Raw genomic sequence first — 23517 nt, forward strand, 5'->3', positions numbered from 1 at the left:
AAGGACCTCATGCCCTCCTGCAGCCCTGACCTTCTGCTCCAGTCCCACCCAGTATAACCCCACTTGGGGTACTGGTGGTACTGAAACCAGCCTTTTCATCGCAGCCTTTCAGCAGCAGTAGAATGTGGAGGGAAGTGGGTGTTTTTATTGCTGTTGAATGCTGGGGAAAACCGAGGAGCAGAGAGCCGATGCGACTCGTTCCAAGTTATGCAGTAAATAAGCGGCACGGTTGGGAAAAACCCAGGGTCTTAAGAGTCCCTGCTCTTCCCACCAGATCAGTCTGCTTTCCAAATGTTTACTAAAAAGACTGGAGTCTGATTGTTTTTACTTTATTTTTAATTTTTAGAAACTTCCTTCTTCAGGCTGTTTTGCCTGTTCCACAGTGGCCAGTGTTTAAACAGCACTAGCAGGAAATGTTTTTGAAATGTGTTTTAAAAAACACAGTTCTGCTAAGATGTTCTTTTTATTCCTGGTTTAGACAGAGGCTTAGGATTCACAAGAATAAATCTCTTGTTGGTAGGAGTAAGGTAGGCAGCAGTTTGTTTTGGGGCTGTCCTTGTCATGGCTGATGGCAGGACTGATCCGCGTGCCGGGCATTGGGGGGTCACTTGTGGTCCTCACAGTAAAAAAAGGCTTTACAGCCAATTATATTCTGTACTCTCTTAGCTCCTCTCAAAGCCAAGGGTCCAAGCTGGACTCCTTGCCTCTGAAAAGCTGTGCTTTGACACTAGATATAGCTCCAGTGGAAATTATGGACCTGATGCAGAAATTATTGGGTGAGGTTTTCTGGACTGAATTATACCGGATGACAAGGCTAGATGATGCTAAGTGTCCCTTTGGGTCTTGAAAGCTATGAATCTTTGTGGATATCTCCAAGCTTAAATTGGTATATGGGGTTTTGTGGAAGCGTTGTTTCATCTCGTGCATCACGAGCTGCGGCTGGGCTGGACGATGGAGCCGTTGAAGGAAGCTCCACGCGTCAGATGAGGGTCAGGAAGGACAGCAGTGCTGGTGCGAGGGCTTGCTCCAGCCACTGCCTCAGTCCTGGGCGTTCGGATGGGGAAAATGCTATCCCAGGAGAGAAATGCTATCTTGGAAAGGTCAGGAGCAATGTCCTGGTGTCTGGCTGCAGAGAGCGGTGCCAGTGCCGGCAGGCTGGGAGGGGAAGGCAGCGATCGGGCAGCAGACTGAAGGCTGGAGGTTCAGACCCGCGTTGCTCTCTGGGCTGAGTCGGAAAGCCCGTTACTTGAGGGTGTGAGGGTGTTTATGGGGACAAGCCACTGGCCAAGGCATGGACAGCCAGTGCTTGGGGTACACGGCAGGCTGCCAGGCATCTGGAGGAGCCTGGTGAGCCGCGGCACCCGCAGCATCGTCCTGCCAGGGAGCTGCCTGCTGCTGTGTCCAATTAAACTGCTGGAGCGACCCGGAGAGGCAGAAAGGGTTGACTCAGGGCTTGGCTGGGATCCTGGGACCAACATTGCAATTCATCCAACAGAGTAAAACAAAAAAAACAAAGGCACTGGGATTTTTAATAAGTGTTTAAGATCTTGGATTTGTGTCTCGTCGGTCATTTGATCCAGCCACAGGACTCGTATTAGTGGGTGGGAGGGAAATTCTGTCTGAGCATTAGATGCTGTAGGTTTCCACCCCGGCTGGGAAGCTATCATTGCGTCTGGTAGGAGAAGCCTATTTACAGTCGCTCCCTCTGGGTTGCCAGGCTCCTAGCAGAGCAGTTTGCACCAGATGGTCCTTGCAGCATCCTGGAGACCATCTCCTCCAGATTCCTGGCTAAGAGGAGGCTCCTGCAAATCTCCATCTCAGATTCACGCTGACCCCGGTGTAGTCAAACAAGAGCATCAGCCGTTATGACAGACTGTGCCCAACGTGAGATCCTTCAGCAGCCCCGAGCAGCAGAAAGCGCCAAGTGCTCCCACCAGTATTATGTATAGGTTGTTCAGGATATGCGCATGTTTTTTTCAGGATGCCTCTTCGTAGTCCTTTGCAAAGCCCCTCGTTAATTTTGGGTGCAGCGCCTGGAGTTTGGTGAGCGCCGTGCAGAAGCCCTGACTGTGCAGACGTGCCCTTGCAGCCAGCGATGGAGCCTCGGCGTTTGCTCCAAAGGCACGACCCAGATCTGGGTGCCAAGGGTGTAGGAAGATGGTTGGGCCCTGTTGCAATTCGGTGGGTCAGAGCTGCTCGCGTGTCAGCCTTTGAAGATCTGGAGGAGAAAGGAATGAACTGCATCGGCCTTTTCCCAGCCGTGCTCTGCCAGCAAAGCAGCTACCAGTGACATTAGTGGGTGGGAGAGAAACCCTGCCTGATGACATACGACATGCTGAGCGTGTTAGAGAGACCAGAGCAGTGCTCCAGCATGTCCCACCGCTGAAACACAGCTCCCAAGAGCTGGAGATGAAGCAGCAATTCCGGCAATGGTGCTCTCGGTGCAGCTCAGAGCTGCCCGGAGCACCTCCTGCCCAGCTCCTGCTGTCTTGGCAGGCCACTGAGTTGGGCATAAAGAGCTGGAATTTTCCTCTGAGGAGAAGTGACCTTCAGCTGAGGTGACTCAGAGCCTGCCGTTGGGATTAGCGGTGAGGGAGGTTTAGCAGCGAGAAGCTTTTGTCCTGCTGTGAGGTTTTCGGTCTGTAAGTGCAGCTGCGCCGAGCGTTGTGTAGCCTCGTGATGCCTTTAGGAGGGTTACAGGAGCTGATGTCTGCACAAAAGGATCTGGAGCAAGCAGCCGTGCTGCAGGACACGTGGTCTCCCACAGGAGCCCACTGCTGGCTCCAGGGTTTTTCCAAAGCAATGTCCGATGTGCTCTGAGCTGTAGGAGATGAACTCGGCACCTTGAGTAGATGGCTGCAGGGGCACCAAGACAGGATCAGTGTCTGGCAGAGATGGCAGGGAGTCAACTTGGAGAGACGCAGGTTAAAAAAGAGGAGGGCAAACTCTGGGGTCCTCCAAGAAAAGAAGTTGAGGTATCAAAAGTACAGGACACCTAGCGTGTCGTGGGTGGTGAGGGTCCAGAGCACAGCGATGGAAGCGAAGGCGGCCGTGGCAGGCAGGTGCAGTGCTGCTTTAGCTCCTGTCTCTCCAGGACTCTCTAGCAGAAGTGTCTGGACAGCCCCATCCATGGGCCAGGAGAGCAGTGCTTGCCTGTGACCTGAGTGACTTGTGAGAACATCTTCCTCCCATCCCAATCTCCCCCGTGCTTGTTGCTAGCTTCGTCTTTCCCATGCCTGGAGCTGTGCGGTCCCCTTTCCCCCTGAGGCATGTGTCTCCTCTTGTGTTTGCAGGTTGCTTATGGGACCACGGAAAACAGCCCCGTCACCTTCATGGGATTCCCCAGTGACAGTATTGCCAGAAAAACGGAGACAGTGGGATGCGTCTTTCCCCACACAGAGGTGACCGTGACTCTCCCCACCTGCTCCAGGTCCTCTGCCTGCAGCAGACCTCAGCCCATCCTCCCTGTCTGGTGCTGGAGTCAGTGCATGCCATCATGTTTGGCTCAGACATCCCCTCCTAAGCTCTTCTTTTCCACTGCAGGCAAAAATTGAGGATCCAGAAACAGGGCAGTCTGTGCCTCTGAACACTCCCGGGGAGCTTCAGATCCGCGGCTACTGTGTCATGCTGGGTTATTGGGACGACCCAGCAAAGACGAGTGAAGTGGTCACTGCCGAGAGGTGGTACAAGACGGGGTGAGTCTGGAAACAGCCTTGCTCCTGCCGATCTGTCCTGCCCGGTGATGCTGGATGGGGACGGGTGTGTACAGGAGTGCCTTGGCTGTGATTTCCGAACTAGGGAAAACTGACCTAATTTAGCCCTCTGATCTGTCCGTGAAACTTCAGAACAGCTTTTAGCACAGGCCCTTGGTGCCAAGTGCCCCTGGAGACACGGATAGTCACTTCGCTACTGGTGCAATGGAGGGGCTATGGGGGTACACCACAGGGGCAGGAATTGCCTCCCCCCGAGCCCTGATCTTTGTGTGGACGCTGCCGATGGCAATGTCCAGCTGTAGCAGGAGCTCTTTGATCTCTTCCATGTGTTCAGGTGGCATCTCAGCCGTTATCCTCCCGATACCCTGACCTGGCCTCCAGACCAGGCTGGGTAGGAGCATCAGCCATTCTTCCACCCAGCTGGGACACGACTAGGAGTGTGGTGTCGTTGCAGGGACATTGCGAGCCTGGATGAACACGGCTACTGCAAAATTATAGGCCGTTGCAAGGACATGATCATTCGGGGAGGAGAGAACATCTATCCAGCAGAACTTGAGCAGTTTCTCCACACCCATCCCAAGGTTGAGGAGGTCCAGGTGAGCGGGAGGGAGGTGGGGTGAGTGAGCAGCGATGGTTCCTGGGGTGAGAAACCTGTACAGAAAGCTGCTGGGATGCTGCTCGGGACCTGGTTGTCTTCCCCTGTTTTCAGCATCAACTTCTGTGTAATATGGGTTGGCAAGCAGGAAGGAGAGGCTCATGGCAGGCAGAGCTCCTGGCATGGGGCACATCAGTTTGGGCAATCCTCTCGTGCACCAGCAAAGCAACCATCTGCAAAGTAACGACTGTCATTCTTCTTTGGTTTTTAAACTGCCTGTTCACTTTCGTAGCTCCCTCTGAAATGCTTACTTGGAAAGCAGTCTGAAAGGACAGTTTTTACTCATAATTAATTACTAAACTCCTAAATCCAAAAAGACTCCTCCAATGAGTCCTTGGAGGTGAGGAGTGAGACTTAGTTTCACCCCTTCACAAGACAGCAATGATTTGCAGCATTGAGCAGCTGCTCCCAATCTGCTGGGATTGTTCTCCTCCAGGTTTTGTGCCAGACAAGTTTCCCCATAAATAAACCAGTTATTTAGTCAGTGTTGTGCCTGTGCCAGGCTAGCATCTCTCCTTGGAACAGTCCCAGTGCAGATGGGTTGCAAACCAGCCTTGTTTATGTAGTTTCTAGGGCTTTATGTCACTGCTCTGGACTCAAAAGGATCGACGTGTCTCTAGGATTCTGAGATACCAGTTCAAGGCGGGGAATGACAGTAGGACTCTTGTGAAATAGTGTGAGCAAACTTTAGAGAGAGATCAGGCTTGGGAAGCCCATCTCCTGGTGTCACAGGCAGTGATCCACGAAGATCTGTGATTATAAGGGTTTCAAATAATCTTTTAATTCAACTTCATCCCTCTCCTGCTGTTCCGTCTGGAGATCCCAAGGCACTTGCAGCAGCCTCCCAAGTCTCCCTGTTAGTTGTGAAACCTGTTGCCCCATTTTTGGGGGAAGCAGAGGCACACAGAGGGACGATAGGTCCATGTTGCACCCACGATGAGCTGCTGTCTGGCTGCTCTAACTCAGCCCTCGCTCCAGTGACTTAGCAAAATTGAAGGAAGGTGCTGGCATCCCGATGCCCAGCCTGCTCTGCCACTTTTCCTCTGGCAAATGGTTGGGAAGTCCTTCCAGGAGGGCTCGACGTCGTGTAGAAAGCACCGGTGGGATGGTCAAGCAGCTCAAACTGCCTTTACACAGCCCCACGCCACAACTCCAGCATCCTGTGATATGGGTGCGTGCTGTGGGCCAGCACGTTTACCCTGTGGGAGGAGAGGGAAGTCCCCAGGGGTCACGCCATCCATCTGTCCCAACCAGGTGGTTGGTGTGAAGGATTCGCGGATGGGAGAGGAGATCTGCGCCTGCATCCGAGTGAGGGCTGGGCAGGACTGCACCGAGGAAGAGATTAAAGCTTTCTGCAAAGGGAAGGTGGGTCCCCCAGTCCTCAGTTCCCTGCCAGACTAGTACACCCAGCAGCTGCTGGGGACGTGCTGATGAAAGCCCAGGGATTTAGAGCAACTGGGGATCCAGCCCTGGGAGTCCCAGCTTGGGTAGTACCAGCTGGGCTGGCAACACTGTTCCCGGCAGGTTGCGTAGCGGTTGGTTTTCTCTTCCCAGATCTCCCATTTCAAGATCCCGCGGTATGTTGTGTTTGTGGGTCAGTACCCGCTCACCGTCTCAGGCAAGGTAAGAGAGGGGCTGGAGCAGGGCAGGAGCCCTGGCCTCCTGTCCCGTCTCCTGTCTGAGTCTCTCTTCCTCCTCCTCTCTGCACTTTATTCCAGATTCAGAAATACAAGTTGAGGGAGCAGATGGAGAACCACCTTCAGCTCTGAGCTTGGGAAGCCAGAGCAAAAACCAGGATAAATCAGCCCCGCTTCAGCCAGCTTTGCGTCTGCTTTTCACCTGTGCCTTGGGCTACGCAATGGAGACCTTCTCTCCCTGACATCAGGCTGATGGCACTTTTAGTTAATAAAACAGAGCGCCTTTTTTTCCCAGTTGGGTTTGTTTCTTTGCCAACAGAAATACTGTGGTGTGAGGAAGGGATGCTTATTTCTGGAATTCTGTCCAGTTACTGAAAGACCTTATGAAGGTTTTAAAATCTTGTGTGTCTCTGAGCAATTTGGCTGCAGCCATTTCAGAGGACTTGAACTGATGCTGGTAGGTATTTTACTGGTATTTTTAAGTCATAACAGCCTGGCCTGGCTTCCCAGGGTAGGTGAATGCCTTCTGTGCTTGGGTGTTGCTGAGGCTCCTAGGTCATATAACGCAGCTAATGAACTCGAAATGAGGGGCAGGGACTTTAGAGAGCGCAAAGGCATGGGAAGGAGCTCCCTAAAGCTGGCTGGAAAAGCTTGCCCTGTTCCCACACCTCCCCTGGGCCTTCTGACCCCCAAAGAAACTTCTCCAAGGCAGACTTGGCATTGTTTATTTTGTCGTTTTGGACAAGACAGACCGTAAGGATTTTGCAGAAATACCAAAGTTCCTGTCCCATCGGCAGTGTGAAGCAGAACATACCTGGGACAGTATTTTACGGGAGTTATTTGGTACCTCCCAACCATGAAACACTACTCCGAGAAGTGGAAGAGCAGAGCTCCTCTTCCTTCCTGGCAGAAGTGTCCCACGCCAGCTGGGAAGCAGATAACGATGCCGCCGACTCTCACCGACCTCCCGGCCATCACCCTCCTGCTTCCTTCCCTAGCAGGGCTAGCAGCTGGGCCTCCATCTCCACACTGGGGCTTCCTCCGGTAGGTGGGGGGAAATGGTGCAAAGGAGAGAGGTGAAACATCAGCGAGGTCTCGATCCTGGATCTCCCAGCTGGACTGTGGGCTCTACCCATGGAAGCAGACCAAGTGGACAACACGCCCACTGTTTGTGCCTGCTTTCTGAAAGAAAAAAAACACATGGGGTGGTTCGTGTCAGACCCTTTCTGTATGGTGTCTCTCCAGCAAGTTTTTCCCCCATTCCCAAACTGCTCGTGAGGCTGGTGTCAGAATGTTTCACCAGCTTCACCTCTGCCCAACCTGGAGTAAGTGGGATGTGTGCAAGCAAAACTCGGGTCTCTTCCCTGCCCTGGTTTTAGGACCCTTGTAAACCTTCCTTCCCCAAGGAGGAGCTGTTACCTGCATTACAGCAACTCCAGCCAGTGATCTTGGGGATGCAGTGGACCTCTACATCCAATGTCTAGGGAAGGACTTTCTACTTTCCTTCGCTTCCCACAGCACTAACCCAGGTGCAGGACAGGCCTGCAGTGAGAGGAGCTTCTCTGGTTCTTGTCTGATAACTCCACCCTTTGCACAACCCCTGTGCTGCCTAGAAGCGCCTTATATACTCACCGTAGCTGGGGGTTGGCCGGTAAGAAATGAAGTCAGCGCTGGCTTGCATGGGTAGGCACACTGCTGAGAAACACAGCGAGCACCAGTCACAGCCGGCACAGGGCAGGTGTGGGCCCCTGTCACCCCATCCCTGCTCCCCAGAGCTCCGCTCGTGTCCCGGGAGCAGTGCTGCACTGTCCGTGGGTCTGAGCCCCAGCAGAGCCTGACTGCCCGGGAAGTTTTCCTTCCCTGCCATCCCCTTCCCCGTGGCCACATCCAGCCCTCACTGGCCAGGACACCTCCTGAGATGCCCCGTGGCCATCTCACCCCCCCCCCCGCCCCGGGACGATGCAGCCTAGGCTGTAAATACTCACAGGAGGCAAAAGGCTGAACCTCCTGGCTGGCAGCATAGCTTCAGTGTGTGCTGGGCTGCGGGCAGGCTCCAGGGCTTCTGCCCTTCTCGTACCCGGGTCCTGCTCTTATAGCTCTCGCTGCCCACTCGGAAAATCCTGGTAGCTGGGGGCTCTTCCCGGGGAGGGAGAGTTACGTCAGGGGTGGGTTACTCTGAACTACCCCCTTCCCGGCCTGGAAACAGGAATCTGCGGCCACGGTCTTTGTCATCGGCATTTCTCACTTCTCCGTGGCTATTAATAGAGCAAATTCAGAAAAAAATAATACCCGGCACTGTCAGCACTGGGTTTGCACAACCCTGCACGGAGACGCATCACGGCTCCTTTCTCCAAAACAGCCCCTCTGCTGGAAACCCCTGCTCCAGCCCCGGAGAGGCAGCCGGGGGCGGCGGATGCCGGGGCGGGTCCCGGGGCTGCCCCAGCCTCGGCGGGACCGTGTGCCCGGTACGGGTCCCGGGGCTGCCCCAGCCTCGGCGGGACCGTGTGCCCGGTACGGCACCGGGAGCGGGCCCTCGGTCCCGGCACCCCCTCCCCGTACAAGCTCTCTGGAAGCCAAGGGCTCTGCCCTCCCCACCGCCCCGGCACCGCCGAACCCCCGGGGCTCGGCGGGGCGGCCCAGGCTCTCGGTGCCCGCCCCGGGGCGGTGCCGCAGCCCGTGGGGTCCCATGGCGGCGCGGGGGTGGCGGCCGGCGGCGGCGGCGATCGCTGCGGGGCGGCCCGGCGGGGGCGGCGGTCCGGGACGGGGATCGGAACCGGTCCCGGAACCGGCCGCCCCCGCTACAGCCGCGCTCTACGTGCATGTGAGCGGGGAACCCCGGGTTTGCACACGTGGGGGGGGGGGGGGGGGGCACGGGGACCCCGGGTTTGCACACGTGGGTGTACAAGGGACCCCCGGGTTTGCACACGTGGGGGTGCACGGGGACCCCGGGCTTGCACACGTGGTGGGAGCGGGTAGGGCACCTGGGGCTTGCACACTTTAGGGGAGGGACGCCGGGGATTGCACACGTGGGGGGCACACCTGGGACTCCGGGGCTTGCACACATTGGGGAGCGACCGTGGGACCACGGGGCTTGCACACGTGGGGGTGCATGCAGGACCCTGGGGTTTGCACACGTGGGGGTGCATCCTGGCCTTGCACATGTCATGGAGCACACCTGGGGGGTCCCCGAGCCATCCACGTGAAGGGGGGGAGGCACCCACGGGGCACGCACCTTGTGCCCCTGGGGCAGGTGGGAAGCACCGGGGCCGGTGCATGGGGCTGTCGCCCTCCCCAAAGTAGGGTACCTGGGGGTGCAGCCATCCCCCACGGCATCCCGTGCCCGCAGTGGCCCTACTGCCGCAAGCGCTGCTCCTACTGCAACTTCAACAAGTACGTGGTGCCGGCGGTGGACGAGGCGGCCGTGCGCGCCTGCCTGGTGCGGGAGGCACGCACCCTGCTCCACCTCAGCCAGGTGCAGAGGTGGGTGCTTGGGGAGGTCTCGGGTTGGGGGGGCGCGGGGCCCTTGGGTACCTGCCCGCAGCCTCCCCACCCTCTGCCCTACAGCATCACCTCTGTCTTCTTCGGAGGGGGCACCCCCAGCCTGGCCAGCCCCCGCACCATCGGAGCAGTGCTGGAGGCCGTCGCGGGGGCTGCCCACCTCCCCGCCGGCGCCGAGGTCACGCTGGAGGCCAACCCCGGCTCTGCCGGCACACCGCGCCTCGCCGGCTTCAGGGAAGCTGGCATCAACCGCCTCTCCATCGGCGTCCAGGTGAGAGAGGTTCTCCCTCGTCCTGTCCGCCGCAGCTCCCCGTGCCCCCCCACTGCCACTGCACTCCCTCCACAGTCTCTGGACGACGCAGAGCTGCGGCTGCTGGGCCGGGAGCACACGGCAGCGGAGGCGCGGGGGGCCGTGGAGGCGGCGCGGGGGCTCTTCCCCGGCCGAACCTCCATCGACCTCCTCTTCGGGCTGCCGGGGCAGAGCCAGGACACCTGGACCCGGTGGCTGGAGGCGGCACTGGGGCTCTGCGACGACCACGTTTCCCTGTACCAGCTGACGCTGGAGCGGGGCACGGTGCTGGCGGCGCAGGTCTGGGGGGGGGCCCTGCCCATGCCCCCCCAGGACCTCCTGGCTGACATGTACCAGACAGCCCGTGCCATGCTGGTGGCTGCTGGCTTCCGGCACTATGAGGTCTCCAATTTTGCAAGGAAGGTGGGGTGCCCCCCATGCCGTGCCCCCCCCTCAATGCCATGCCACCCCCACAAGCAGGCTCAGCCCCCCCTCACCCCATGCAATGCTCTCCCCCAGGGCGCCCTCAGCACGCACAACCTCTCGTACTGGCGGGCCGAGCAATACATCGGCGTGGGGCCGGGTAAGCCAGAGTGACGGGGGTCTGATGGGGGGGTGCGTGCGTGACTGTGTGTGCCCCCTGAACTCCATCGTCCCCCCCCACTGCCGTTGCAGGAGCGCATGGGCGGTTTGTGCCATGGGGTGAGGGTGGCCGCAGCCGGGAGGCCCGTGTCCAGACGCTGGAGCCTGATGCCTGGATGCGGGAGGTGCAGAGCCACGGGCACGGCACCAGGAAGCGGGTGGTGCTGAGCCCGCTGGAGCAGTGAGTATGGGGGTGTCTGCCCCCCCCCGCCCCACGCCCTCTTCCTTCACTGTGCCGCCTCACAGCTCTCCCATGTGCCCACAGGCTGGAGGAGGTGCTCGCCCTGGGACTTCGCACGGACGAGGGCATCACCCATGAGGTGAGGAGCCACCCATGGGGGAACCCAGCATTGACCTGCCCCTAAATCACTAACGACCTTCTTCACCCCGGGCGCGCAGCGCTGGAGGCAATTCTCCCCCCACCTCAGCCTGGAGGCCGTGTTCGGGGTGCCGGGGGAGGCGAAGGATCTACAGCAGCAGGGTTGGCTGGTCCTGGACTGCGGGTGAGCCCTGGGGGTACCATGGCGGCGGTGGGGAGGGTGGTCTCCTTCGCAGAGCCAGGGCTCAGCTGCCGCTTCTTCCCCAGCGGCCTGCGGTGCAGCTGGGAGGGCCTGGCCCTACTGGACTCCCTGCTGCCCGACCTGCTCTGCCAGCTGCAGCACCGCTGGGCCCTGCCAGCCGCCCTGCCGCGCCCTGGCCGGGGAGCTGAGGAGAAACCCGGCGGGGGACAGGGCCGGTAGCGAAGCCGCGGGGAGCACAACGGACTCGCGGGAGTTGTGAGCGGTGGAGAATAAAATACGAGGACTGTGTGCCGGCTGAGAGGGGTGTTGGAGGCGGCGGCACCGGGCCGCTGGAGGCGGCTCCTCCCCGGGCGCTGCAAGGCTGCGGTGCTCGGTGCTGCAGGCCCAGCTAGGCCGCTGCCGCGTTGCGCATGCGCAGAGCCCGGGCCGGAGGGCGTGTACAACTGGCGCCTGCGTACAGCGGGTGGCGCCGTCCCGTCCTCCGGAAGCGGTACCATAGAGCGGCGGGCGGGAGGCGCCTCTCTAGGCGGCGCGGGCGGTGTCTCGGTGGTGTGCGGGCGGCGTTGCCATGGCGCCCGGGCGCGGAGCGGGCCGGCGGGATGCGGCGGCGTTGCTGGGGGCCCGGCCCGGCCCGGCCCGGCGGGAGCCCCGACCCGGTACACCCCCGGGTACGGCTCAGCAGGCGGCTGGCGCCCGGGCCCCGGGCCTGGCTTGTGCCCTCGGCACGGCCTGGGGGTCCCCGCCGCGCCCGAGGCGGGCGTTGAAGCCGCCGTGAACAGCCGCTTCCCCGCCCAGTGACCCTCCCTTTTCATTATTCTTGTGTTTTTTTTTTTTTTTTTCTTTTTCCTACGCGTGTCAGGGAGTCAGTCCCAGCTGGAGGGACCCGCAGGTTAAGGATAAGGGGAGAAACAGATCCCCGGTGGGATCGCCTCAGCTGCGGCCCTGCCTGTGCCGGGGAGCACTGCCCTGTGCCCGGCTCTGCAGGGGTTTTACTATTTAAGAGCTGTTTTGCTATTTAGGAGCTTCTGAAAATCCAACGGCTTGCTGTCTGAGGTGTGCTTGGTGAGCGTAGCGCAGCTGTGCAGGGAGGCTGTGGGCTCGCGCTTGCAGCTGGAGCAGGAGACTTCCCAGGAGTTTTTTCTTTTACCTGCGGGAAGCACAGACTGTATTTCTCTCAGCCGTTGTCTCTCGTCGAGAATAAAGCGTGGGACAGTTGAATGCTAGTGACCTGCTTTGGTCCTTGTAGCTTTTCAGAGTTTGATTTTCCAGTTATAAGAGATGCTGAATTTAATTGTTCTGTGCCACTTTAAAAAAAGACCCACCCCAAAACATAGTTCAGCTGGAAATGAATAACCAGGCTGAAAGAGAAAGATGGGTTTTCCTTGGGAGACTGAAGAGGAGGTCTCTTCATCTGTTTTTCAGACAAGAAGGAAAAGACACATGAACTGTCCTCCTCGGCAATTGCGGAAGAGTCTGAGCCTGTTTCATGTGTTCTGCAAGGAGATGACATCCAGGCGCTTGCAATTAAGGTGGAGGACCTGGAGAAAGTATGTATTTTTACTGACAGAAACAGCTGCTTTAACTGACACTCATTTTGTGTGTTTAACAGAGAGTGCTGTCCATATACTTAAACCAAAACCCACTCTTGGAGTTCAGTTCTCATTCCATTTTGTCTGTCCTGCTTTTTATGACTTGTCAGATCATCAGGTTCAGTTGCTAAAAGTAAAGGATTGTTGATCCTTACACAATCTTTTCAAATGGGAAGATAAGTCATCCACCTCTTCAGAATTACATTTCCAACTTTCTGGTCTAATAAGACATATAAGTTGTTTAGTTACTCTCACGGCATCCCTTCCAAAAATTGGGTCGAACTGTTGAGTGGAAGCATTTGACACCAAGTGACACAGCAGAAAACTATTGGGAAAGTGATATCAGCCTGTGCTGATATGACTTCTCTGTGTATCCTAGAAGGATCAGAAGGAATGAAGGTGAGTCAGTATGTACCTAACTGCATTGTGACTGTTTATTTTCTGAAGCTCCGTGCTCCATACCTTCCTCATGATGCTGGGAGAATTCCAGTTAGGAAGGAATACCTTGTTCGAAAATATCGACCCAGAGAGACAAAGAAGGCAACACATCTCCTCGTAGCATGTCGTGCTTCCCCAAAAGCACACAGGGAACCACTGACTTTTTCTGGTAGAGTTAAACTTCATGTCTTATCTTTAGATTTTGGTTTTGCTAAGCCTAGCTTTAGCGACCTGGCTCTGGGATTGGGTTTTTGTGTGTGTGTGTGTTTGTTGTAGGACCAGGACTGTTTGGTGATGGCTGTGAAGAGATTCTCCCCCATCACATTTTGGGAAGTCTCCAGGAGTTCAAGATGGAAGCCTTAGCCAGAGGAAACACTCAGGTTGGTTTGTAAAGTTACAAAAATGCGGCACTTTTCTAGAGGTGGAGTGCAGTGCCTACAGTACCTTTCAGTGCTTTTCAGCGCTTTTCAGCACCTATCAGGAACAGGTCAGGCCTGAGGTGTGGTTTTCCCAGCCTCGTCATACTCTGTGGGGAGGGCTTGCCTTCAGAGAAACTGCACCAGCAGGTTTTGAAGTCCCGTGTGCAGGACGAGGTCGTGGAGGGAAGAATTATGCAGGCTTCCTCTTTCATATGTGCTTCTGCTGATGGCATCAGGCTTGCAAGGGAAGAGCTGGTGTTGCAGCAATGCCATTGCTCGAGTCTAATTACTCAGATAAATCCTTCCATTGTTTCTGAGTGTGTTCCTAGTGCTCTGTTTTTGTTCCCCTCAGAGTGATAAGGTGAAAGTACTGTCAATCTGAAGAATTCTTTTCTCCTCCCCTCTTCCATTCTTGTTGCGGTGGCCGTGTGTGCATGGAGAGGTTAATTTAATGTTTCCTTTCTCTTCAGATAGCAGATTTTATTGAGGTTTCTCATCCAGATGTTACTGCAGCAGCTTTAAAAGAGGAACATGGAGGAGAGAAGAAGAAAAATGTTCATCAGACCCCACTGGCAGAGCACAAAGCTCTCCAGAACTGGCACCGTAATATGGCAATCAGGAAGAAGCAGGAGAAATATCTAGGAGGTGAGAAAAGCCAAGGCCTTGTTCTGTGAAATTCTGTGTGCAGATGGGGGAGTTCGATGGCACCACAACAAACTGTAATGGTCATAGCTGACTGGGATTAATCCTATTGCTGTTGCAGTCTACTTCCATGTTCTCAGAGCTCCCCATGCTGCTAGTGCTAGTGGCCGTGGATGCTGTGGGGAAGTGAGCTGGTGGTTCTGGTTGAGGGAAGAACAGTGGATTTGGTGGGGGACAGTGTAGGGAAGTTACACATGAACAATAATAGTGGTAAAGGCTGTGCCCAGAGGAAGCGTAGCACCAATGATTTGGCCTTCCTTCTTTATAGAAATTCTTCAAAGGCCAGAGAATGAACTGCTCATGAGCATCTCAGAGGATTACAGGCAAATCCAGGAAGAACGTGACATCATTGACCGGAGTCTCCCTGCCCTGCTTCCTGGAAAGGTGAGAGACCCACTTCCTCTGCATCCTGATTGCTCTGTTCTTGTGAAAGAGCTAAGACGCTGGTGTTATGAGTAACATCTCTGAAGACCTATCATTAGATACTTATCAAAGCCACTATAAGTCCTTCAGCTGAGTGTGCAAGCAGGGTTTTCAGTAACTTCAAAAACAAAAACATGAACTGTGCTATCCGTACTAGTCAGAGGAAAGTGGTGGTGTCCTTTGGCTCCTTGCTAACAAACTGCTGTACATGGGCAAGTGCCACTTCTTGATTATCACCAAAGACTGTTGCACACTGGGAAGTGGCAGGGGTGCGTGCCACAATTGATGTTCCAGGGAGGGAAAGATCTGATAGCTTTAGGCTCAAATTTTAGTGATTGCCATGGAGAAAGGGGTATGGGTAAGTCAGGAGGATTATGGGAGTATCCTATGTTAAAATAATTTTTTTACACTTATAGCACTATCAAGGAATTTGCATTTATGTGAGGCATTATTTTAATATCATTCAACCTTCATGTTGCCCTAGCTAGAAGTAAGTCCTTTGTCTTTGACAGCAGCCTGGTAGAAATTTTGGCTTGTTCTGCAGAAAGTGGTAATTTATACGCTTCAAAATAGCCGTATAAGCAGAGTTAGACCCCGTTTTCTTTTTAGCTTCTAGTCCCTGTGAAAATAGCATGCAGCCGTATGCCTCTGAAAGTGTCAGTGGGAGTCTTGTTTTCCCCCATAGGGTTACCGAAGAGGAAGCGAGTTCTGGAGCCAGCCCGAGCGTATTGGAGATGAACTCACAGGCTTGACGATGACACTGACTCAGAGAGAACGTGGCTACCCAGAGCCAGTCACTCATGTGGGGAAGCCCCACACTGTCCGGATGGAAACGGGTAAGGAAGGGAATGTTGCAGAGAGCTGATTCCATAGAAATGGGGTACAAGTGTGGAGGGAGCAGCACAAAGAAACAGTGACTCCTGCGACTATGGAGGCTTCACATTATAGTTGTTCCTTGCGGTAGGTGCAGCACAAGCTGCTTCCCAGTCATCTGTTGGACCTCCTGTCTTTAAAACACCATGAGACCAAAGTCTACCAGAGAGTGAAATTAATAAGCATGTGGGTATGTAGACAATGAGCTCTTGTATGGGTATTTCCACAGGTGTGAAGCCTCCAAAGAGGATTCCTTTCCATCTAACCTGGGATAAAAGTCTTTTCCTGAAACATCGACGGCAGGAGCTAAAATCTGTCCTAGAGGAGCTAGATTTTTATAAGCCGGTAAGACTAGAGGAGTGAGGACATTCTTTGCATCTCTCGTCTTTTGTCAGATGCTGTAGAGTAACACAGAATTGCCAAGAACTGGATCTGAAAAAGCATTAGGAATCTAAAACTTAGCCCCACAGTACTTATCTTGGAAGTTTCCACATTTCCAAAGGGCCACACCCATGAAAGAGTTGTCTGGCCTCCCTAAGTGTTGCATGGAGTGGTCTAGGAGCCTCAGAATAGGAGCCCGAACCAGCAGCATGCAGCTGCCAAGAACTAGGCAATAAAAAAACCTGCCCAGTACTGGTGTAGGACTTTGATTTAGTGCCTCAGGGCAGAGGGAAGACACCTTTACCCACGTGGAAGACACGCATCTGAAATAATCTCCTGAAGGCAGGTAGCCCCTCCTCTTAAAAACGGAACAAACCTCACCTTTTTGTTTCTGAAACTTGGCTCTGGGGATGAGAAACGTGTGTGAAGGAGACTTTTCCCATCCATGCATCATTTGTAGTGGGGAGTGCAGTCATCTAGGATTCTTGGGAGACCCAGAATTGGTTCCTTCCCATGTCTCTTGAACATTCGTTGGCTACCTCTAAAAACCATCGTAGGAGCAAGATATCTCAACTTCACTTTACTTGTTGGTACATTTGTCTGGTATTTTAACTTCCTTTCTATATAGAAAGAGAAATCGTGAGTTGGTCATTTTTCTGTATGTCCAGGATCTGGATGGACTGGAGGTGATCGGTAAAGGGCAGCCTTTCACATCTGTCTCAACAGAGCCTTTTCCGCATTCCACCACTTCTGAAGAGTCTGAGACCCTGTAAGTTTTACTTCATGGCAGAAATAAAGAATTTTGGGTATGCACCACCAGTCCATAAGGGTATCCTTAGCTGTTCTTATCCGGAACAGAGAGGAGTCTCCACTGGGGCACAATAAAAGGCATATTCTAATATTATAATCACCAGGTTTAGGAATCGAGCAGTTCTTTTGTGCCTTGGGGCCTTGTGCCTAAGGAGCAAGAATGAGAGAAAAGTTTTTTTGGAGGCCCTTCCTCCAGTCTTCCCTCTGTATGGCTCCAGAGCTTACATTAGGCAGGGTGAGGATTCTGCCCTGAGTTACCTCCATCGGATTGTCTTTTTCCAGCCTTCCACTTCCATCATTAATTTGCCTTTTATCCCTGTCCTGTCCATCTGTAACAGGCACAACCCAAGGGCCTCTTGTCCTTATTCAGTCATGTACCCTCAGCCTTCCTTAGGCAGGTATCATTCTTTAATATTCTGGCTGTCCTGTCCTCCTTGATGGTGACCAGTAGCTAGCTGGAGTTTACCGTATCTGCAGGGCTCTGTCCCTAAAGAGATGACTGTGTGGAAAAGCGTTAGTTGGGATTATTTCTTACAGGGTCTTGTAAATCACCCCTGATTCTCCTCTCTCTAAAAGTGAATTTCACTCCACAAAAATGCTGGCTCTTGTTTTCTTTAGCAGTGACACCTCAAGGGACTACCCTGATGTGGTTCCAGAAGCAGTACTGGGTCCATCTTTAGATTTCTGTGGCCAGCCTGCTCGTTGGATCAGCTGCATCACTTCTTGCAGGGTAATTGCGCCCTTTTTATCGTTTAGTCAAGCTAAGCCTGCTTGAGTTCCCAAGTCATAGCTGTACAATGAGTGTCACTCCCAGGCCAGAGAATGGGGGATTTATTCTGAGCATAATAGAGTATCCTTATGTTTGCTCTGGAGAGAGCTAGAAACAGAAGGGGTTGCTCTCTCTGTGGTGTAAAGCTCAGATTCCCAGGCTCTCTCTGTATAATGGCCACTTCACTGGACCTGCCTTACAAGTTCTTCTACCAAGGCTCAGCGCCTTATTTGTGGTATGACTTCAGGCAAGATAAAGCCTGCTAGGTAAAGTAGACATAGTTATCTATGTCTTTTTCCTCTTCCTTGTAGAATCAAATTGGCATTGCTGCCCGGCTCACCTTTGAGACTCTGGCTGGTGAAAAAGCTGAAAGCTCCCTGATGGTGAGCAATGATGGCACAACTGCCATCTGGTATAACTGGATGAGGCTTCCCCAGCAGATTCCCTCCAGAGAAACCAAGGGGAAGAGGATGCAGTGTTTTTACTTTGATACCAGACCAGGTATGAGAGCTGCTCATCTCCGAGACCTTTGTACATAGAGCAGAGATCACGTATTCAGGAGTTATCTGAGATGCGGAGTCTGACTAATGGCAGAGCCAGCCTGTTGGGTGATTCTCCTTAGGAAGCCACCCTAGGCATCAGAGCTGACTCACACCAAAAGAGGTGTGCGAGGCAGATCCCTTTCATGGAACTTAAAGGAGGTTGCTCCTACTCTGAATGTAAATGGGTGGAATATTGAGAAGTGAATCATTTTCTGATGGCAAACTGGGCATAATCTGCCAGAGAGAGTACTGAGCTGGCTGTAATAAAAGGAGTGTGCAGTGGAAATAACACCAGTTCAGCAACATGGTGTCTGGGAGTAAATCTGGAAGGAGAAAAATAGCTGGATGAAGTGTGATAACCAGCTAAGCTATGGGGAAAGAGCCTCATGCAGAGATAAGGACACTTGGGGTGGATTGGAAAAGGGTCAAGTTAACCAGGTGGTTTCTTGCGGACCGATGCATCTTCTCTCTTATTTCAGGTGTAATTTTGCCTGGGGAAACTAGGAAGTTTTTCTTTCTTTTCAAGTCAGAGAGAGCAGGCATTTTCAGCGAGTCCTGGGAATTTGGGACACATCCTTTGTTATTAGGAGGAGCTCTGCTGCAGGTGACCCTTTGGGGAATTGCTGTGTATGAGGATAAATTGGCTGACCTCAGAGAGAAACTGGAGGTAACCAAGCATGTAACTGAGTAACTCTGAGCTTTGAACTTAGTATGCAAATAAAGGGTAAGGGTGGGAGTGGATGACATGGTATTTTTATTGCTATGCAATCAGGGCTGAGAGTGAGATGATTATTTATTTACGGAACATCTGTACATACTTGAGCAGGTTTGCTAAATAAAATGGAAGAACTCTGCAGTCTATTGTAATGTTGTTAATAAAGACATGATTGTGTCTCCTAAACCATTCGCACTGGTCCTTTAAAGAATGAATATTCTGTTGGTAATGAATTTCATTAGTTACTCAGTGGGGATGGGATTATGTGTCGTACACTATGCTATCAGTTAAGGTATAAACTGAAAATTACACGATGCTTTGAAAAGTATACTTTGGGGGAGGATTTGTAGGGTTTATTTGAAAAGCCGTTGTAAGTATTGCCCTGCTTAGCAGGGATTGCAGTTATTCTTGTCCTTGTAACCCTGTATAATGTATACGTGTGGTTGCTAGTGTGGGTGTGAATTTGTTTGAGTGTCTTTATATTGAACGGGCACTCACACATGTCGTTCTTGTTGTGGTGCCTCAGAGTGACCTGGCTGCTCGAGAAGGTGCTACTATAGTAGAAGAGAGTCTGAAGGAACTTCTTGTCCGAATTCGGACCCCAGAGCGCACCCCATCTCCTGTGGGTGCCTATGCCACAGAGGAAGAGTTGTTCCACCAGAAGAATCCCGAGGTGACGTTTGCTATTTGATTGGCTACACAACTGAAATAGCAGGGAGGGAAGACCCATGGGGCTGGTGCATCCCTGGGTTTCTGGAGGCTGGCATAGTCTGCCACAGTGGCTTTAACAATTAAGTTTGTAGAGGAAAGGCATAGCTCATTTCACTATTTACCTTTTCCCCATTATCACAGTTGCATTATCAGCATCGAGTGGTAAAGCAGCTGCATGAACTATGGAGACAGCACATGACTGTTCCTTCAGCCCTTGAGGAGAAAGTGCCCTCGGGCCAGAAGAGCACTGCGGAGGACATGCAGTTCCAGGAGGGTACCTCAGAGGCTCTCCCTGCTCAGAGCAGCACCACAGAGGTCCCATGCTGGAAGAACACACTCCAGGAGGCTCTGAGTCAAATGATGAATGTGGAGGAGGAAGAACCAGGCCCCTCAGGATGGAACCTCTCCTTAGAAGACTTTAAGCAGGTGGTCACCCCTGTTCCCTCTAGTGCTATGACAAGCTGATGGTGTTTTCATTTTCCTTAAATGAAGGAAAATAAATAGGCTGGCCTACCCCAGTGTGAGCCCACCCAAAGGTCTGCTCCCAATGTGCTGTGAGTTAGAGAAGATTTATGATGTGTTTTGCAGAAAAGCACTTCAGCTCTGCTGACCACACCCTCAGTGCTCTTGTAAAGAGATTCTCAAGAGAGACTTTGAGGGCTGTTGTGTAAAGAAGAAAAGAGAACCATGCAATGTAATAGATATTTTAAGCTCTTCCCCCATTAGCTTTCTGTCATCCTAGGACTGAATACGGGGGGCAAGCTAATCCTACAGCCTCCTGTGGCTTCCCCAAGGGCTCCTCTCCTTGAAGAGTCCTTCCTATTCATCAGAGTCCTAAGGGGGCACTCATGACAGGCTGTGGATAAAGTACAGACCTCCCTAGATTAAAGCAAGAGTGGTTTGGATTCTGTCAGCACAGTTTTTCTGTAGTGCTCTCTTGGAAACCTCTCTGCTGCTTTTATAACTAATCTTTACTTCGAGGCCCTCTAACTCGCTAGAATCCCTGTTCTCCAGCACACCTGTGATGTTGCAAAGGGACTTACTGTGAATCTAACTGGGGGTTCAGGATTGCTCCCCAGATCTTGGGTCGCATGCGCACCTTGGCTAAATCCCAGCCATATTGGGGGCTACACCTGGGTGTGTAAGTGCCCAGCACAACCTGGTTTCAGACTGGTGTCCAGGAAGAGAGCCGTGGTGTGCTCCATTGAGCTCCGGGTCCAGATGACTGGGAATGAAGACTGAGGCGCGCTCCATGAACCCTGTGTTTTCTCTCACATCAGGCTATAAAGTCAATCCCCGAGGCGGAGCAGCGAGAAGAAGCACTGACCCAGCTCAATAAGGCAGCACTGGAGCTTTGCGTTGGACAGAGGCCAACTCAGTCAGACCTTTTGTATCAAACCTGGTGCGTTAATGTTTGCAAGATAAAGCTTGTAAATGCATCGTGTGATCAGCAGCCTTAGCAAGCTCTGTTGCAAGCATTGTGATTCAGAGTGCAGATATTTATACGAGGTCTAGAAGTCGTCTTTACACTCTGGTTTTTTTATAGCTTAATTGTACCAGCTGACCCATATGCCTTTTTGGTTTTTTTCTGGAGATAAGTTTAGAATATTAAATTAATGTAATTTTGGGGAGTATACAAGATTATTTCTGGCAAGATTATTTTAGTCTGTATTTATGAAACCTTTGGGTAATTTTCTGTACACTTTTACTCAGATAACTGTATCCTCCCTCATACAGTCTCTCTGTTTTTTGCTCAGGCTTTCAGACTGTAAACATATCAACAGCTTCTAGTTGCTTCTAAATTAGAAGGATGCGGGTTCCTCTTGGTAAACACAGAGAGCAGGTTGATGCTGATTTACCAACATGTTGAAGAGCAGATCTGGTTTCACAGTAATATTTATGGGTCCATATGAGCTCATTGGTTTGCAAACCATTGAGACCTCAGAGGGTTCTAACATGAGGAAAGTAATTTAGCATCCCTCTGCACAGATTTTTAGATGGTGGGTGTTATGATATTGGTTTAGTTGGACAGAGCAGCTCTCAGCTGTGAGGTGCCATCACTCCTGGGCGCAGGGTAAAACAAAATAGCAATTGCTGTACTTGTCTCTCTTCTGATTGTGACACTTTTCTCAGTCTCCAACTGTGGCGTGAAACAATCGATGGTCTGGTGAGTCACTCTCTGAAGCTGAGATCCCTGCTTGGCTTGCCTGAGAAGGACACCTACGTAGATGTTGTTCCAGAGGAAACAGGTAAGTGGTGGTTTTTGCACAGCAACTGGTTTCTGTGGACTGTTGGAAATCCAGAAAACGTGCTGAATTTCAACTGAAATGGCAATTTCAGCAGTTCCCCCTCAAAGCTTTTATAAGAAAATGCGTCAGAAAAAATGGCAGATTGCGTGATACTAATTGTGATCTGTGGTTTGGTGTAATTAAAAAAACACCACACAAATAAGCCTTTTAATTTAGCTAGATGTAGCCATGGTTTTCACACAGACTAACCCAAACAACCCTATCTCACTCACTATTAGCTATCTTACAGGCTTGTTCTGATACACGTCTGAGACTTGTTCATTCCTTATTTAAACAAAGTACTCTTCAAGGTATTGTTTTTCAGCGCAGTACAGCTCAGATTAATAAAAAGAGGAAAATACATTGCAAGAGTAATATACTTCCGCTGCATGAGTGTAGTGGGCTTGCCTTTCTAGATGTGAAAATGTTGCTTTTGGGTAATTGAAATTCTTTCTTTTGTAGTGGAAGTAAAGCAACCTATAAAAGGAGGAAAGGAAGACAGAACAACTACTAGGAAAGAAGAGAGAAGGTCATTTGGTGGTAAGGATAAAGAAGGCAAAAAAAGAACAACAAAGACAGCAGGCAGAGAGAAGGAGGTATGTGTTGGGATGCCTGTTGAAACCTAAGTGCTGGGGACAGTGTGATCCATTCTGAGGTTGTGTATCCTGAGTTTGAGCTGATTTCCAACCCAGTGAAAGACATGCTGCTTCTGGGAGGTGCATCTTGCAACAATCTGAAAGATGTTTTGTCCTATGTAACTTTTTTTTTTGTCTGTCCCTGAATAGGAATGTCCAAGCAGCAGAAAGTTAAAAGTAAAAGATGAGAAAAAGCTGAAATCTGCCACTTCATCGCAGGAGGTGAAAGAGGGAGCACAGAGCGTGGAAGCTGTAACTACAGATAGAGTTGAGCCTCTTCAGGAGCAGGTGGACCCTATTTTGTTTGCAACATACCAGGAAAAGCTTTATATTGAAGTGAGTCTGACCAAAGCTTATATCTTTGTTTTTGTTCTTTGCTTGTAAGCTTACATTGAAGATTAGGTGGAGAGGTAAGCATTTTGTTAAACTCAGAAAACTGACAAACATATGTCTGTAATTCTGTAGCAAGGTAAGTGTGAAATACAAGGTAAGATGTCCTTTATTCCAGCCTGGAATCTGTTCACATAAATCCAGCCGTCACATAGCCACATGCGGGATTTCTATCTGGGATGTCTTTAGCATGCTTGTGGACTCTTGAGGGATCAGCAGAATTAATTGTATTTCAGATGATGTTAAACACATTTCATAGCCAGAAAAGTTATTACTAGAGCTAAGTGCTGATAGCAGGCAGCCACTTTTACATGATTGTGTGCATGCCCATACGTTAATGTGTGTGAGAAACCATCTCTCTGTCTGTCAGTCTGGTCATCAAGATTTCTTCATGTGTTTTCACTGCAACTATCTTCTGTTAATTTCTGCTGCAGGTTTATGGACTGCTGGATTCAATGGTGAGCAAAATGGTTTCTTTATTTGAGGAACTAAAGAAAAAAGGTGCTCTAAAGTGGGAGAGTGAAGGCCTTTATAACTAGAAATAGACTTTTAAAAATAAATAAATAACCATATTTACACAGATCAGGTGGCGATTCTTCTTTCTGGCATGATGCAGTGATTGCAAATACTGGCCTGCCTTTTTTGTGACATCTTGTGATGTGAGAATATTGCTAGATCATCTGTTACTTCCACAGATGATCGCTTGCCAAGAAGAGACAAGGCAAGAAATATCACAGCCTCAGAAACCGTTAAGACTGGCAAATACTGGCATTTCTGCTAAGGAAGAAGAATTTAAAAGCGCCAGTCAACATGAGATATGTCTTATTCTTTGCTTCTTGATCTTGCTTGGCTAGCAGGTGAGTGAGCAGAGAGCGTC

At 51.9% G+C, this 23517-nt stretch overlaps 3 protein-coding genes and 1 long non-coding RNA gene across 6 annotated transcripts in view; 3 read left to right on the forward strand and 1 right to left on the reverse strand.

Annotated features, from left to right (window-relative positions):
* Nucleotides 1–6299, forward strand: part of ACSF2 (acyl-CoA synthetase family member 2) — a 38164-nt gene extending 31865 nt beyond the window's left edge. For both annotated transcript variants that reach the window (XM_069799143.1, XM_069799144.1), the window contains exons 11-16: nt 3294–3401; nt 3544–3695; nt 4168–4309; nt 5623–5733; nt 5923–5991; nt 6087–6299. In XM_069799143.1, coding sequence (XP_069655244.1) covers nt 3294–3401; nt 3544–3695; nt 4168–4309; nt 5623–5733; nt 5923–5991; nt 6087–6137 — 633 coding nt within the window. In that variant the 3' untranslated portion in view covers nt 6138–6299. The remainder of the gene's footprint in view (nt 1–3293; nt 3402–3543; nt 3696–4167; nt 4310–5622; nt 5734–5922; nt 5992–6086) is intronic.
* Nucleotides 6300–6714: 415 nt separating this feature from the next.
* Nucleotides 6715–8486, reverse strand: LOC138688174 (uncharacterized). Its single transcript, XR_011327225.1, has 3 exons — nt 7991–8486; nt 7638–7700; nt 6715–7187 (listed from the first exon to the last, which is right to left on the reverse strand). It is a non-coding gene; the product is annotated as an uncharacterized lncRNA (long non-coding RNA).
* Nucleotides 8487–8662: 176 nt separating this feature from the next.
* On the forward strand, nt 8663–11243 carry RSAD1 (radical S-adenosyl methionine domain containing 1). The gene is made up of 9 exons (XM_069799145.1): nt 8663–8826; nt 9352–9485; nt 9570–9774; nt 9850–10215; nt 10312–10375; nt 10468–10615; nt 10700–10754; nt 10834–10937; nt 11021–11243. Exons 1-9 carry the CDS (start codon nt 8692–8694, stop codon nt 11172–11174), a joined length of 1365 nt encoding a protein of 454 aa, XP_069655246.1. The 5' UTR covers nt 8663–8691; the 3' UTR covers nt 11175–11243.
* Nucleotides 11244–11373: 130 nt separating this feature from the next.
* MYCBPAP (MYCBP associated protein) lies at nt 11374–23222 on the forward strand. 2 transcript variants are annotated; one of them, XM_069799141.1, is made up of 19 exons: nt 11374–11623; nt 12378–12502; nt 12992–13151; nt 13259–13362; nt 13872–14046; nt 14372–14487; nt 15212–15362; nt 15629–15744; nt 16449–16549; nt 17209–17320; nt 17671–17860; nt 18381–18568; nt 19143–19289; nt 19469–19753; nt 20608–20729; nt 21461–21576; nt 22078–22211; nt 22401–22586; nt 23075–23222. In XM_069799141.1, exons 1-19 carry the CDS (start codon nt 11524–11526, stop codon nt 23177–23179), a joined length of 2733 nt encoding a protein of 910 aa, XP_069655242.1. In that variant the 5' UTR covers nt 11374–11523; the 3' UTR covers nt 23180–23222. The 2 variants fall into 2 exon arrangements, with proteins under 2 accessions (XP_069655242.1, XP_069655243.1); XM_069799142.1 differs by having other exon boundaries at nt 11374–11611.
* Nucleotides 23223–23517: the final 295 nt, after the last annotated feature.

This window comes from Haliaeetus albicilla, chromosome 12, assembly GCF_947461875.1.
Source record: "Haliaeetus albicilla chromosome 12, bHalAlb1.1, whole genome shotgun sequence".
NCBI classification, from domain to species: domain Eukaryota; kingdom Metazoa; phylum Chordata; class Aves; order Accipitriformes; family Accipitridae; genus Haliaeetus; species Haliaeetus albicilla.